The sequence below is a fragment of the Oryza sativa genome, chromosome 7 (assembly GCF_034140825.1).
Source record: "Oryza sativa Japonica Group chromosome 7, ASM3414082v1".
Lineage (NCBI taxonomy): Eukaryota > Viridiplantae > Streptophyta > Magnoliopsida > Poales > Poaceae > Oryza > Oryza sativa.
Genome location: NC_089041.1, coordinates 261,844 through 277,316, shown reverse-complemented (window position 1 = coordinate 277,316; position 15,473 = coordinate 261,844). Strand labels below are relative to the sequence as shown.

Sequence of the window (15,473 nt, the reverse complement as noted above, 5' to 3'; positions counted from 1 at the left end):
CCACGTGGGCTGGCGGGAGGTAGACGACGATCCGACCGCGAAAGGACGGCGGGCGGCGGCGGCGAGCGGCGGAGCGAACCACGGTGATACGGGCAAAAGCGAGCACATCGGGCGGTTGTTCGTGACGAGGGGAGACGAACCAACGGCTCGGATTCGCCGGAGGTTGCTCGACGGCGGCGGATTGTGGCGGCGGCAACCGGCGGCGGGAGAAGGGGAAAACGGCGACGAAGCTACGAGGGGTCGATTCCCGGCGGTGAGAGCATCTACGCGGCGTCGGGAACTCGACGCTAGCGTCGGATTGGACGGAACTACGCCGAGCGAGGCCGGCGACGAGCGGGTGCTACGGAGCTCGGGCGGCGACGGCGGCGAGCACACGGCGAGCGACGGCAACGGTCGGGGCGGCGCCGGCTAACTACGGGGAGGCTACTCAAGCTACTACCGAAAGCTAGGGGGAGGAGATGGAGCGAGGAGGAAGAACGGAGAGAGGCACTACCGTGCGGGACGGGGCGCAGTGACGAGAGGCCGACGGCGCGGGAGTGATCTCTCCGGCCTCGGGCCGAGGAAGAGGAAGAAGGGGGCGCGCCCGGAGTCCCCTTCCACGTCCACGAACGCACCGGCTCTCCCGGCGCTTGGCGAAGGATGGCGGAGGCGAGACAGAGCACGGGAGCGGCGACAACGGTGAGGAGGCGAATGGGAGAGGAAAGGAAGGGAGGGGGAAGACGGGTTTAAAAGGGTGGCAATGTCGGTTTGAGAGAGGGGAACCGACATGGGCGGTCAAGCCGGCGAGCTGGCGCTCCGGCTAGCGTCCAAAGCGGCGACAGGAGGTGACGCCGGCGAGAGGGGAAAAAGGGGAGAAAAAGAGGAAAAGGAGGGAGAGAAAGGGGCTCGCCCCTTTGCCGATTCGGGAAAAGGAGGAGGGAGCGGGGCGACTCGGCAGAGGGAGAGGGGCTCTCTGCCTCCGCCCCTTGGAGGCTAGCGCGCGGAGTGGCGGGGGCCGGGCGATGACGACGGCGATGACGGCGGGGCGGTTTGGAGCGGCGCGACGACACGGGCGACAGGCGCGGGCTGGCGCGGCAGAGGGTGACGGCGGCGGCGACCGGGCGGTCGGCCACTCGGCACGCGCGCGCGGGAAACAACGGGCGGCGCGGCTGGGCAGCGGGACCGGGCGACGCGGACGGCGCAGACGACGCGGCTCGGGCGGGAAACCACGCGGGCGCGCGCGCGAGCGACGGCGCGCGGGGCCGGCTTTGCGAGCGGGGAGCTCGCGCGAGAGGAGGGGGCACTCGGCGCGGCTCTCGCACGCGCGAGCAGCGAGCGGGGGGGGGGGAACGCGCCGGGGGGGAGCGAGAGAGAGAGAGAGAGAGAGAGAGAGAGAGGGCCGGGGGAGAGATGGGCCGAGCGGAAATCGGCCCATCGAACCCGGGGGAGGCAAACTAGACTTTTGCGGAGGAAATTGATTTGGAGGGATTGGATTCGGAATTGAACTCGACGATAGATCGGGGATTGAGATCTTGAGATGGCACGGACACTAGACAACAAGCAAAGAAACAAATTTCGCAATTAGGGTTTTTAAGAGAGAATTTTCCCGCTAGGCGCCACGACGGAACGGGCGCTACAACAGGTACCACTGATGTTAGTAACCGAAAAGCTTTGCCATGACAAGGCTAATGTGTTTGGCACGTCATGGATTGCGGGTAAAGCGTACATCTACTGCAGTATGTATATCCTCAAAACTATTCGAATAGCCGTGCTCGCGGTTATCGGGCATTGGGACTCACTATGGCATCTTGGATAGAAATCTAATTCGGAATTTTATTAAATACTGCTGCATTTAAAACATTACAGGTTTTCTACTTCTACATTCTCTGCTTTCTGCAAGTAAGCCTAGCTTTACACAGATATTATCATTTCATACATTCATTGTTGATTAAATATAATAGCTTGCTGAGTACGTTGTACTCACTCTTGCTTCAACCCCCTTTTTCAGAGTCCATTTGGAATTCTTGCCGAAGCCGGGAGTTCAATCATATAAGTTAGTTTCATTTCAACCTAGTTCTCAAGTATAGATTAGTTAGATGGTTTAAGTCTATAATAAAACATTAGTGTTTAAATACTTCTATAGCCTCTGTTGGACTAGTTAGCCACAATCTTGTAAATTCCCCTATTATTTTATGTAATAATATCTCCTTTGGAGTCTTGTCCAAATGTATGCAATGAAGATCCAGATTGTTGAACCTGTATCAATCTACTGATCCAGGGCTTGATACAGTCTAAACATGTCGGTTTCCGAATCATTAGTTTTGGGATCCGACATGCGGATAGTATGCGGATGCAGAGCGGATTATTTCGGATGTTGGAAATGGTGCGGAATCAGTGCAGACCCGTAGGTTTGGAAACGGATTAAATTTGTCGAATGTTATGCATGTATGCAACCAATACACCATTGAGTTAGCATTGTAAGGGACAACAATGCAATAATCAATGAACGATCCATCATAATAATTATGTAATTAAGTGCTAAATAACATGAATACAAAATATCCATAAATATAAAAACACAGCTAAGCAAGTATGAGCTAGATGGTAAAAGCCTCGGACTAAAGAATCTAGGTTAATTGATGAATTAGGCCATTAGATAAGCCAGCACATGTTACATGCAACAGATAGAGTGGTTAGATGGGTTGACAATCTCGGATTATTCAGCAAATGACCTATCAGATAATCCTGCATAAATTTCGAATAATCTGCATCCGCTGGATTTTAGAAATACCATATCCACATCAGAATTCACATCGTACTATTCGCATCCATATTTATCGGAATTTTAAAAACCCATACCATATCCTTATTTTGGACGAATTTGGAGCGGATCCGTTTTCACCCCCTACGTCCATCTGTGTCTACCGCTTACCACTAATCCTGCTCATAGCCATCCGTTTAAGCTTGATAAACCTTGCCACCCAGACACCAACAACCTCGAATCCTAAGTGATTGGGGCCACCGCCGTTGTTGGAGCAGGAGAAGATCATTAAGCATGGATCTAGGAGCAGATGGGGGTGTTAAAAAATGTTAAAGTATATGGTAGTTAGAGTCATATTAGGATTTGATTGATTTGTGTGGATTTCTTCCATATCTGTAATCCTTCCTTATTTCCTCCCCATGTACTATTATATATTTTGCCCCCCTGAGGCTCAATACAATTATCCCACGTTACGCAATATTTTCGTCCCCCTATACTATCCAACATGGTATCAGAGCGAGCGACCTAGAGCCGCCGCTCACGCTTCCGCCGCCGCCGTCCCCGGGAGGGCTCCGATCTCCTGGGGGTGGCCAACTTTTTTTTCTCTTTGCATTGTCAAGTCGTCATCCTGAGAGATCGATCTCTCAGGCATTTGCGTCGTCATCAAGTAGCAACAGCGTCTCTGGTCATCGTCGATCTTGCCGTCACCCCTTCTTCCGCCGTCGGCCTTGGGACCGTCTCCATCGCCAATCTGTGTTGCGGCACCGGAGGGATTGATTTGTGTGGATTCCTTCCATATCTCTTCCCCATATACTCCTATATATATTGACTCCCTGAGACTCAATACAATTATCCTACGTTACGCAATATTTCCCTCTCTCTATACTATCCAACAAAAAAAAGGCAAGAAATTAAATCCCCCTCAATTTTCCGTCGATGACAGTTAGCATATCCGTAAATAATTTGTTTTTGAGAGTGTGCAAATTAAAGAACAGCTTAGCAACATATAGTATTCCAGCAAACCAATTACCAGCAAACGTGGAACCAATTAATGTGTTACAAAATGTCTTTGACTTTGAAAAGTAGAGCCGCAAACTGAGAAAAATAAAATAAAATCCGGCAAGAGATAAGAGAGAGAGAGAGAGAGAGCCACAAATAACTGATCGATTGTCGTGGAGCCTGAACGCGTACAATGGCCGGCACGTACGTACGTCAATTGATTGATTGGTTAAAGAAGAATGAAGCAATCAATCGATATGATGGAGATGATCAGTCGACGTAGATGCCGCAGGTGGGTCTGATTTGGCCGTCGGTGCCGGTGAGGACGCCGACCCTGCCCATGTTGATCATGGAGACGGCGAAGTCGGCGAAGAAGGTGTCGAGGTTGGTGTCGTTGGTCATGAGGCGGACGTAGGCGCCGGTGAGGCTGTCGTCGATGAGGCCGGCGTCGGAGCCGAGCAGCGCCTGGTGCGCCGCCAACGACTTGTAGTAGCCGTTGTCGAACTTCACCGGCGTGAGAGCGTCCAAGGGCTCCACGCTGGCCACGTTCCCCGGCTTGCACACCGCCGCCAGCTGCTTGGCGAACGCCGGGTCCAGCGACGGGTCCTGGTCGCCGGCGCCGGTGAAGTTGTACAGCCGCTTGGAGAAGGAGGTGCAGTGCGCCACGCCGATGGTGTGAGCGGCTGCATGCGTATATATATTCAGTTTAATGATCGATCGATCGATCAGTGTTTGATTGGGCAAATACTACACGTAGGTACTTACCGGAGAGGACGACCATGTCCTTCATGGTGAGGTTCTTGACGGCGAAGTATTGGGTCATGACGGTGACATTGCCGTCGGACGGCGGCAGGTTGGTGAGCGCCTCCGCCATGTTGGAGACGTTGCCGTCGCGCCGTCCGGTCTCCACCTCGTACTCGGGGCCATCGCTCTGGATCATATATATATATATATATATATATCGATGCAGCAAGGTAGGTTAGCTAATACGCATTATGCATGCATTGACGATATGTAGAGGAGGCCGGCGTGCGTGCGTGCGTACGAAGTAGACGGCGTCTCGCGCGGCCATGGCCATGATGTCGGCGCAGGAGACGACGAGCGGGCAGGTGGCCTCGACCTTGGCCTTGACGGCCTCGATGGCCTCGTAGCCACGCACGGTGAGGTTTGGGTCGGCGTCCTTCTCGGCGGTGGCGTTGTGGGAGTTGAGCATCAGGGAGGCGTCGCAGCCGCGGACGAAGCAGTCGTGGAAGTGCAGCCGGAGGAGCCCGGCTCGGAGCGTCGTGTCGTTGGAGAAGATCCCCTTCAGCTCGCTCCGCACCACCTCCTCCACCCCAGGGCACGACGTGTTGTAGAACCCGTACTGCAGCTGCGCCCTCGCCTCTCCGGCCGCCATCGCCGCCACCACCACCACCACCACCGCCGTCCACCTGCACAAACTCCTACTCATCATCCCTGCCATTGCTAGCTGCTGCCTTCTGCCTCGATCGATCGATCCGCTTAATTTCCTTCCTTCTTCTTGTTTGTACGTAACGTACTTGGTGGTGATCGTCCACGATGATGGATGTACTCCTATTTATAATAAATGTTATACACACCAGCTAGCTTTAGCGTGTTTAAGGATCGAAATGATTCAATTAAATGTTTGATAATGGGTATTTAATTAGTTAACAGCCAAATAATGTGAGATCAATGGAATTGGGAAGCTATACTTGATTATTCCTCGGGGGCGGTTGACTTTGATAATCGATATATGGAGAATATATACTTCATGGTTGCCATGACATGAACTAGCTAACACCACACCGCCGAAACAAACATGCAAGCCATTATGCATGTGCACAACTAACTCTGGCTCTTCCAATTATTTTACTCTCTTCTCCGCCGTGTGGTGCAGCTAGCTAGCTAGCACAAAGCTTATCTAATTCTAAGCTAGCTAGAGATTAATTAGACAGTTAATAACTACACATAAGCAGGCATGGAACCCAATATTAAATTAATATCTGCCAAAGAAAATACTAGTACTCTCCACTAGCTAGTTGCTCTCTTTGGCTGATAATATTTGTTGTTTTAGACACGAGTGAGGTTAAACTTTATAATTTTTTTATTATGAATCATTTTTTAAATATTTGTCTTTTCGAATATGGTGATTACATGTATAGATTAGCCTTTAAAATTCCTTTAATAAAATCATATATTTGTTAACATTTTTAAACATGTTAGAATGGAAAATAATGGTCAAAGTTGTTTTTTTGGAAACCATGTCCTTATTCAAAACGTTAAGTATTATTAACCCGGAGTACTTTATTTATGCTGTTGAATCGGTAATCTGGAGTAATGTGTAGTGGTTTCCAACATGCTGGATCATATCCTGGATTTCGTGCTATATCCTTGCTCAGGCATTCTCGGTCAGAACAGCTGGCCTGTTGTGCCACATGTGTTGGCAAAGATTATTCTTAACCGATTAATGCGGAATACAATAACAAATTGATGAAAATCTGGTTTTTTCAGCGTCCTACAACGGTTCAGACGCAACGATGTTCTTCAACATCATCGTTTTTACAATATTGATTGATCCGTGGACATTTATTTTGGTCTATATATCTATGGAGTACATAGAAAGTTTATTGTATATACACGTATGCCTGTCAATACAGAAATAATACATTTTGGGTTTATAACTGTTCTAGCTAGTGGTCACGCGTTAATCTCTTCAATATAATGCAAAGATTATTCACTCAAGAAAAGCTACCAGGTGAAGCTAACCAGATCATTGATCGTTTGTGGTGTGTTAATTTAATTAGCATATGTACTGTAGTCAACGGTTCATGGCCAAGGGAGAGTGCAGAGAAAACAGAGGATACGCATGTCAGGATGAGGAAAATTAATCTGTCGTGCTTAATTAGCAGCTCTTGCATGCTCTGTATCCTCTTAACACTGGCACGGATGGTAGGATTAGCTCATTATATTGAGCATGTTAGTCAGCTGGTGCTGAGTACTTGTGATATCTTTAAATTTGACCTTTTACAAGTTGAAACGGAAATTACAAATATATATGATTTTCAATAGTACACGTATTATACTAGTTAGATTTTACTTTACCTTTGTTTTAACTAGTATAGATTGAATTTAAACTAGCATGACTGTGAAATGATGTGCCACATGAGTCCAATCGATTATTCACAACAAATCACGATTCATTTGGCCCTTGATTGACGTCCGTCCGGCCACAGTTACAACAATCGGAGATTTCATCTCCCAAGATACAAATTTGTCCCTTTGGAAATTAAGTAAACAAACAAGGGTTATAACCCTGCACACATGACAAATTAAAAGAAAATCAAGGAAAAATCATTGGTTTTTGTAAAACAAATCCAGAAATGACGACGAAACGACGTACGAACAATCAGTACAACAGTTTGTCCAATTTGCACGCACGCATGCATGTAAAATGTGTGAGATCGATCGATGGATCGATCAGAAGAGCAGCACGAGGACCCCCGCGAGGAGGAAGAGAAGCGAGCCGGCGAGCGAGGTGGCGAGCATGGAGGCGGCGGCGGAGGACGGCGGCGACGGCGGGTTGACAGCAGAGCACTTGTGCCTGATCTCGCCGTGGGAGTGGGTGAGCACGCCGATCTTGCTCATGTTGACGAAGGAGACGATGAAGTCGGCGAAGAACTCGTCGTCGGAGGTGGCGTTGGCCTGGCGGAGGACGTAGGCCTTGGTGTCGGCGTTGAGGAGAAGCGCGGCGTCGGTGGCGAGGAGGCCCCGCTGCGCGGCCACCTGCTTGTAGTAGTCGGTGTCGAAGGTGGTCGGGGTTGGGGGGTCGAGGTCGACGAGGGTGTCCACGTCGCCGACCTTGCACTGCCCGCGGAGCGCCGTCGTGTAGTTGGCGTCCAGCGTGGGGCCGCCGTTGGAGGAGGAGTTGCTGTAGAGGCGGGTGGAGAAGGCGGAGCAGTGGGCCTTGCCGATCGTGTGCGCACCTGCAAATGCCCAACCCAACCCCAAATGTCATGATGGGCCTAATTTACATACTAGTCTCAATGGGTCAGATTCATGCTATGAGGTGGACAGGCAGGTCCTATTCATGCTGCGTGAGGTGGAGGTTGGGATTTTGGGAAATGGCCCAATAGAAAGCCTACCATGTGCATAACGAATAAAGTTCATTTCACCTCTCTCAGCTATGGTGTCCAAGTTTCTTTTTCATCTCTCAACCGCAAAACCATGTGTCCATGTCTGGAGGATCCCCAACTTCTAAAACCAGTGCAAACTGAATACCTTGAAATTATTAAGAGCGCGTGTCACCTCCGTGCCTCTTTCGAACTAAAATGCTACCTTGTGCCACATCACCTAAAAGATCAGGCCAACGTGCCATATAAAGTGCCACGGTTGCCAAAACTGTTCACTATTCTATTCAGTGATTTATTTGCACTAGTTTTAAAAGTTGAGAGATGACATATATCCGGTTTTGTAATTGAGGGGTGGGATTGAAACTTGACTCGCAATTGAGCTGACATAAAAATAGACTTCTTATTTAGATTGCACTCTTATTGAGTCCAACCCACTAAATCTCCGGCTTAATTTAGATACTGAAGCACTTTGTAGAGAAGCCAAAAGAAAACTCCCTAGAGTATATACTCCCTTAGCCCCAAGAAAAACTAACTTCTAAGAATTATATATATATATTTTTAGAACAGAGGGTGTATGATTCTCCTTCTGTTTCTAAACATAAGAAATTCTTTCTAAGTTATTTAGCAAAGATTAAGATAAGAGAAACATTATTTATTTGTCACTTTGTTGGTTAAATTTTAAATTTTAAATTACTTGGATTCCCTTCTAAACACCTGATTGGTTAAAAATGCTGGGATTCTCATAATCAATGTCTTCAAAATGCTTATATTGTGTATAAATTTAAGTCCTAAGAATACTTATATTTAGAAATTGAGATAAATAGGATCGACCACTAGCTTCTCTCCTTCACAGTCCCACTTTTACCATGCATACAACGACATGACCTCATACACAATGTATGTACAACAGGTTGATGACAACTATATATATAAAATGGGACTTTCTTTACCTTTTCAAACTTTTACTCTCTCATTTTCCACGCGCTCGCTTCCAAAACTACTAAACGCCGTGTTTTTTTAAAAAAAGTTATATTGAAAAGTTATTATAAAAATCATATGGATTTTTATGGCACGCAAAACGAGAAACATTATTAGCATATGATTAACTAAGTATTAACTGTTATAAATTAAAAAAAATGGATTTATTTATTTATTTTAAATAACTTCTATATAGAAACTTTTAAAATAACACACCATTAAAAAGCGTGCTAACGGAAAATAAGAAAGCTGAAGAATAGAACAGCGCCTTAGTGTAAATTAAACATACAGTACATCTGATAGGACTAAATTACGGAACGTACATATGTATAGAGTGTGTGCGTATGTACCTGAGAGGACGGCAAGATCCTTGGCGGTGAAGTTGAACTTGGCGAAGATGGTGAGGAGGTCGTTGACGGTGGCGCCGGGGGCAGGAGAGTTGGCGGCCACATCGGCGGCGTTAGAGCTGTTGCCATCTCTCCGACCTGTCGGAAGTGGGATGTACGGCCCTTTCGTCTGTTCAGGCATGGCATATATATTTGCATTAGTTACTGCTGGTTCATGAATCATGATGACGTACAAGAACTCGATCCTAATGATTAGTTAGTTACCAGGCGCACGACGTCGCGGGCGGCGAGGGCGAGGGTGTCGGCGCAGGAGACGATGCCGGGGCAGGCGGCGTCGAGCTTGGCCTTGATGGCGTCCACCACCTCGTACCCTTTCACTCCCTTGTTCAGCGGCGAGTCCTTCTCCGCCTTGTTCCCCGGCGTCGAGTCCAGCAGGATGGACCCCTCGCAGCCGCCCACGAAGCAGTCCACGGAGAAGAGCCTCAGCACCGGCCCGGCGAGCTCCGGCGACTTGGCGAGGATGCTGGTCATCTCCTTGTACACGATGTCCTCCGCGTTCGGGCACGTCGTGTTGTACGCCCCCACGAACACGTGCGCCGACGACGTCGACACCATGCCCAGCACCACCACCACCACCATCACCACTGCTGCAGCTCGCAATTCATGATCCGCCGCCATTGTTTGCTAGCTAGCTAGCTATCTGCTGCTGCTGCGGGGCGGACTGGATCGATGGATAGATGTGTACGTGTGATGCAAGGATGGAGACTTCTGCAGGTCCAGTATAAATAGTCCACCCATCCAACGACTAATGGTGCAAAATGCTCTTGATTAATCAATATGCGGCTACTTGCAATATTGTTGCGACCAACAAATTAGTAAAAGTAAGCTCATCAATTATCCACTTTCTGTTTTGATGGAGCCCGCTTGCATTGTCATGGCATCATGCATACGCATGAGATGGGATCTAGCCTGCTTAATTACTAGCTCCTCTCATACATTATTTCTGAGAGCAGGATGATAATATAGAGGTTCTTAATTAATTACTCCACCTTATATTTGTGCTGAGTTGGATTTAAGAGAAACAAGACAAGTGAGCCGCAGATCTATTGCCAACTTTTGCAACAAGTTTTATGACAGTGAGGTGAATCAGGTATAATATGTATGTATCTCTAACCCTTTTTTTTTGGAAAGAGTACATCTAACTATTGTACTCCGTTAGCTATTAAAATGATAGAGCTCTCGCGGTTAGCTTTATTATTATTATTATTATTATTATTATTATTATTATTATTATTATTATTATTATTATTATTAGTCTTGCTCTTTTTTTATAATAAGATAATGAAAAAAGTACTACATCTCCGACCACACAGAAACAATAAGTCTTTACTAAAATAAATAAAAATATTGGTGTGATAAAATTTTATCTACTCTTAAGAAATAAAAACAGCTAAAATGCTAAAAGAACTGCATAAATTATTAGTCTTGCTCTTAATTCAATTCCTTCGCTAGTTATCAGCAGTTTAATTAACATTGATATTAATATTTTACACAATAACACACACATATATATAGGTAGCTAGCTGGAAATTAGTAACTCGATCGATTGCTAGCTGGTAGTAGTTGAATCAAAATAACAAATAGGCCGATGTGCGTACGTTGGATGGATGGGTACTACACGTATACTGGTACGTACTTCTTCCCTTTCTGTACTTGCAACTTCTCTTCCATTTGTACTACACGGCACCATGCATGCATATGATAGGAGAATGTCAACGGGAACGGCTCCAAAAAATATATTTTTAATATGCCAATTAATTATATATATGTATTACATATGGACACGACGATAACCTTGTTTAATCTGATATATGACCGTGCCAGAGTATACCTAGTAGCTTCACATATGTAATTTTTTTTAATTATATATGCAGCCTTTTTAAACTTAGCCTATCAAACAAGAAACTTAGCTCTCAAATAACCCAATTTGAAATTCGCTCCTATGGAGATTTGAACTCAGGACCTTGGGGTGCGTGCTACTTAGGTCACTACAACCACTAGGCTACATGCACTTTCACGCTTCACATATGTAATATCGATCGACCATAACATATATATAAATGTAGTACCTAGTAGAACATATTTATAGCTAGTAACTTAATTGAGGGCATAATTAGAACACATTAATTTCTCGATATCCACATACATATACTCCCTCCGTCCCAAAAAAAAATAGGTTTATGTGTTCAACGTTTGACCATTTGACCTATTTAAATTTTATGAAATTAAAAATAATTAGTCATGCATAAAGTATGATTTATGTTTTATTATCTAATAACAATAAAAATAGTAATCATATTTTTTTTCAAATAAGACGAAGAGTCAAACGTTGTATTCCAAAACTGAAAAATGGAGTCTTCGTGGGACGGAGGGATTATATTAATTTGCTGTTGTGCGTGAAACTAAACAGTTATAATATCAACTTGATCCCATAATCGACCTCTGCACGCCTGTAGGTCAGCTCCCGTCCATTTCAAATGATCCAATCGATCAGCTGTACGCCTGTACTACAAGAATTAATCAAGATATTTTTCTTGAGGAGCAGGAGCACAAACCACCAAAAGAAAAGCATCAAAACCGCTAGCATAATAAGTTTTATCGGCCAACTTTAAGGAATAGTGGTCAAGTGATCTAGAGAGATCGAAATTAATTCCAATCAGCGATTATTTTTCACTTTAACTTTATCTATTTTTAATATAATTATTCCTTAATCTTATAAATTCTGATGTACTGATTACTACTTTAACTATGAATTTATTTTGAAATAAATGAAAGAAGATAAAAATAAACTTATTATGAAGGGGGAGTATTTCGGTCTCTGCTAGCTAGTTCTCAGTGGAGATAGATAGATAGATACTCCTAGATCCGTATATATGCTGGCCGTCACGCTCGAAACCATCATTTTCAATATCGGATCGAAGTCGGTCGATTGACATAAATTCTTTCTTAAAACTTGAATATATATATATATATATATATATATATATATATATATATATATATATATATATATATATATATATATATATATATATATATTCCTCGGCGTAATTTGACTTGTGCGCATCAAATTGGATATCTGAATTAGTACTATGTGTACTTCATCGATCTAGCTCTCGAGAGGTTAATTACCTGCTATATATGAAGTCGTGACGTACGCCGATAATTAATCGAGTGTGTGATCCATCGCTAGAACCTTTGCGGTCGCGGGCTTTGCCGCCGGCGCTGGGGAAGACGTACAGCTAGTCGCTGCCATGGGCATATCGATCACAGGTCTCCTCGACGCTTATGCAACATGGACTGTTTTATATTAATTAAAGCTTTGCCCTCCTCCTTCTGGAGATGTGTGTCATGCAAGCGCCGCTAGCGAGCACTCCCTCCCTCTCTTAAGCCTTAATTACATATACTTAACACTAATTATAGAAATTAGGAAAGATTTTGGAGGTTTTTTTGAGATTTTTTTACTAACAGATTGAAAATTTTTAAGTTAAATTTGAAAACTTTTGATTTAAGTTTTAAATTTTAAAGTCAAATTTGAAAACTTTCAATTCAGATTTGAAAACTTTTAACTCGACATTTGAAAACTTTTAACTCAGATTCGAAAACTTTCAACTCGAGAATCGAGATTTGAAAACTTTTAAATCCAAATTTGAAAATTTTGAAAACTTCCAATTTAAGATTTGAAAACTTTCAACTCGAGATTTGAAAACTTTCAAGTCCAGATTTGAAAATTTTGAAAAACTTTCAAATCAAGATTTGAAAACTTTCAAGTCGAGATTTAAAAACTTTCAAGTTCAAATTTGAAAAATTTTCAACTTAAAATTTAAAAACTTTCAAACTCAAAACATACTAAAAAGATTAAAAATAATAATCAGAAAAAAGTGGAAAGAAAAAACGAAAAAAATCGTTAAAAAAAACGAAAAGAAAAGCGTGGGAGGAGGCGGTGCGTGCCAGCGGGCCGGCACTAGGCCTTCTGGGCCCGAAACGCGCGCTGCTGGTGTGCACGGGAATTAGCGATTCCGGTGTCATGTTGGTTTCCTGGCTACAAATCTCGATGGGCCAGCCCCATTTGGTATAGCGGCCCAAATTTGAGTGCATTGGTGGGCCATATTCTGAGAACTACTTTGGTGGGCCATATTCTACGTACGGTACCTTCTCTCCTATCCTACTAATAAATCATGTAATAAGTCTACTTTGTATCTTTTAACGATTTGCTTTATATTGAATCACCTTTCTCAACTGTAAAACCGGGTATAAAACCTTCTTTATCATTAAAAACCGGTGCAAATCAATTTCTTGGAGATTTGGGAAGCAGTTTTTGCTGACGTGGTATGTTGTTTTTCTTTTCATTTCCTTTTTATCCATCTCATATGATTAATGCGGATGCTTAGGCGGGACTCACCTATAAGTCTCTATCTTCTTTCTCCATCTCTCCCATATTTACTCCTTCCCTTTCATTGCGCTAGCATGCCGTTTCCACTCGGAGAAGCATCCCCAATTGTCCCTCGCGCGCCCGCCAAGTTAAGAGTTGTCTATGAAATCTAAGATTAATTATAAAATAGAATTTAAGAACTGTATATAAAATCTAGATCTTATAAAAATAGAAACTAAAAGATGTATATGAAATCCAAATATACTTATAAATATAATAGTACATACAGAAATAAAATTTCAGAGTTGTATATTAAATCTAACTCTACGTGATCATATCCGTTGAAACTGCGCGGTGCAATCCTCTAGTTTAATTTAATTGACACTTGTGAATGGGACAATCTAAATCAATTAAAATTGACCAAGATGTTAAATAATGGAGGCCTAGCATCAAATTATCAAATCTTTCACATTGGGCCTTAGCTTTTCTCAGAAAGAGAAAAAAAATTCTAGCCGAAACAAAGTGGATCAAGAAAGCATTTTTTTTATCTTCCTTATTAATATATGGGCCTATCAGCTGGATCGCTACATATGATGTCATTTTAAAGATTAAAATGTTCGGATAAAAGGTTTCAAATGAAAGTTTTTTTGACGGAAGTTTTTTAATAGAAGTTTTCATGAAAAACCGTACTTTGTGTTGGGAGCACAATTGCGCTAAATAGCAATCCGCTATGTAGGTATGCCTCCAACAGTCCAACTCAATCATGATCTGGATCAAGGTTTGCAATTTCGGTAACCACCGAAATTTGAATTTTTTTTTGTGTTTTTTAGCGATATTATTTGAAATTGTAACTGAATTTGAATAACTTTTGATCAGATTAAAAAAAATCGAAAATTTCAGTGGATATTTGTGCTTGCCGGTGGGGTTTGAAATTTCAAACCCTGAACTGGAATAATCTCGGTGCGCTCTATCAAAGCCAAAAAAAAGAGGTATTCGCAACAAATTACCATATTCATCTATTTCACATAAAGAGATTGTTTTATTTGTGCTTGCTAGGGATGAAAACGGTCGGACAAGCCCTATACCATTTTAATTTTTATTTTTTTTCTCGAAAACAGAATCGGAATGGTAGACCTAAAAATAGTAACGATATCGGTAATATTAGTATATCAGAAGCGGAACCATCGGAACGGAACATACCAATATTGGTCAGAAGTCAAAAATTCATGTCGGAATCAACGGAGTGTGACATAGCACACATTTAACTATGCACGAAGATGACTTTTTAACTTTATTCTTGCATCACCACACTCCACGTAACACCGTTATATATATGATGATTAATGATATGATAATAAGTTTGATGAACAATATAAACAAAGTTCAATAATACTTCAACATAACATTGATGAGTTGAGGAGACCAAAGTTCAGCAAAACCAACATGCCATGTTATAGGGTTAATAACATTTTCTTTGGTCACTTCCTATTTTTAATGGGCTGCAAACCTACCAGGCTTTCTTCATTCATGGGCTTCCAATGGGTTGGGCTGGTTGAGCCACTTGGGAACTTTCGGAATTTTGATGGAAATTACAGTACAAATATGGTTACCGACAAAACGGTCGGGAAAACCTCCATCTCATTTCCGTTACCATTTTCGGAAGATATTACCGTTTCTATTTTCACCACCGTTGGTTACAGATACCGACTAAAACGGTCGGTGCAAACTGGAAACGGCAGCTGTCCGTTTTCACCCCTAGTGCTTGTGCTTGCCGGTGGGGTTTGAAATTTCAAGAAACCCTGATCTGGAATAATCTCGGTGCGCTCTATCAAAGGAAAAAAAAAGGC

General features: G+C 43.6%; 2 protein-coding genes across 2 annotated transcripts; both read right to left on the bottom strand.

The window, feature by feature from the left end:
• Positions 1-3,724: 3,724 nt before the first annotated feature.
• LOC4342188 (peroxidase 3) lies at positions 3,725-5,283 on the bottom strand. The gene is made up of 3 exons (XM_015790080.3): positions 4,785-5,283; positions 4,505-4,670; positions 3,725-4,422 (listed from the first exon to the last, which is right to left on the bottom strand). The coding sequence occupies exons 1-3, from the start codon at positions 5,199-5,201 to the stop codon at positions 4,010-4,012; spliced, it is 996 nt and encodes a 331-aa protein (XP_015645566.1). The 5' UTR covers positions 5,202-5,283; the 3' UTR covers positions 3,725-4,009.
• A 1,632-nt stretch (positions 5,284-6,915) lies between these two features.
• LOC4342187 (peroxidase 1-like) lies at positions 6,916-9,967 on the bottom strand. Its single transcript, XM_015789600.3, has 3 exons — positions 9,459-9,967; positions 9,198-9,363; positions 6,916-7,722 (listed from the first exon to the last, which is right to left on the bottom strand). The coding sequence occupies exons 1-3, from the start codon at positions 9,870-9,872 to the stop codon at positions 7,217-7,219; spliced, it is 1,086 nt and encodes a 361-aa protein (XP_015645086.1). The 5' UTR covers positions 9,873-9,967; the 3' UTR covers positions 6,916-7,216.
• Between the last annotated feature and the right edge of the window lie 5,506 nt (positions 9,968-15,473).

Bases quoted from the DNA above. Each gene is read 5' to 3' on its own strand.
- LOC4342187 (XM_015789600.3), bottom strand. From the start codon at position 9,872: ATGGCGGCGGATCATGAATTGCGAGCTGCAGCAGTGGTGATGGTGGTG. The intron at 9,364-9,458 runs GTAACTAACTAA...ATGCCTGAACAG, and splicing joins CCCGCGACGTCGTGCGCCTG to ACGAAAGGGCCGTACATCCC. The intron at 7,723-9,197 runs GTACATACGCAC...GGGCATTTGCAG, and splicing joins GGATCTTGCCGTCCTCTCAG to GTGCGCACACGATCGGCAAG.
- LOC4342188 (XM_015790080.3), bottom strand. From the start codon at position 5,201: ATGGCAGGGATGATGAGTAGGAGTTTGTGCAGGTGGACGGCGGTGGTG. The intron at 4,671-4,784 runs GTACGCACGCAC...TATATGATCCAG, and splicing joins CGCGAGACGCCGTCTACTTC to AGCGATGGCCCCGAGTACGA. The intron at 4,423-4,504 runs GTAAGTACCTAC...ATACGCATGCAG, and splicing joins GGACATGGTCGTCCTCTCCG to CCGCTCACACCATCGGCGTG.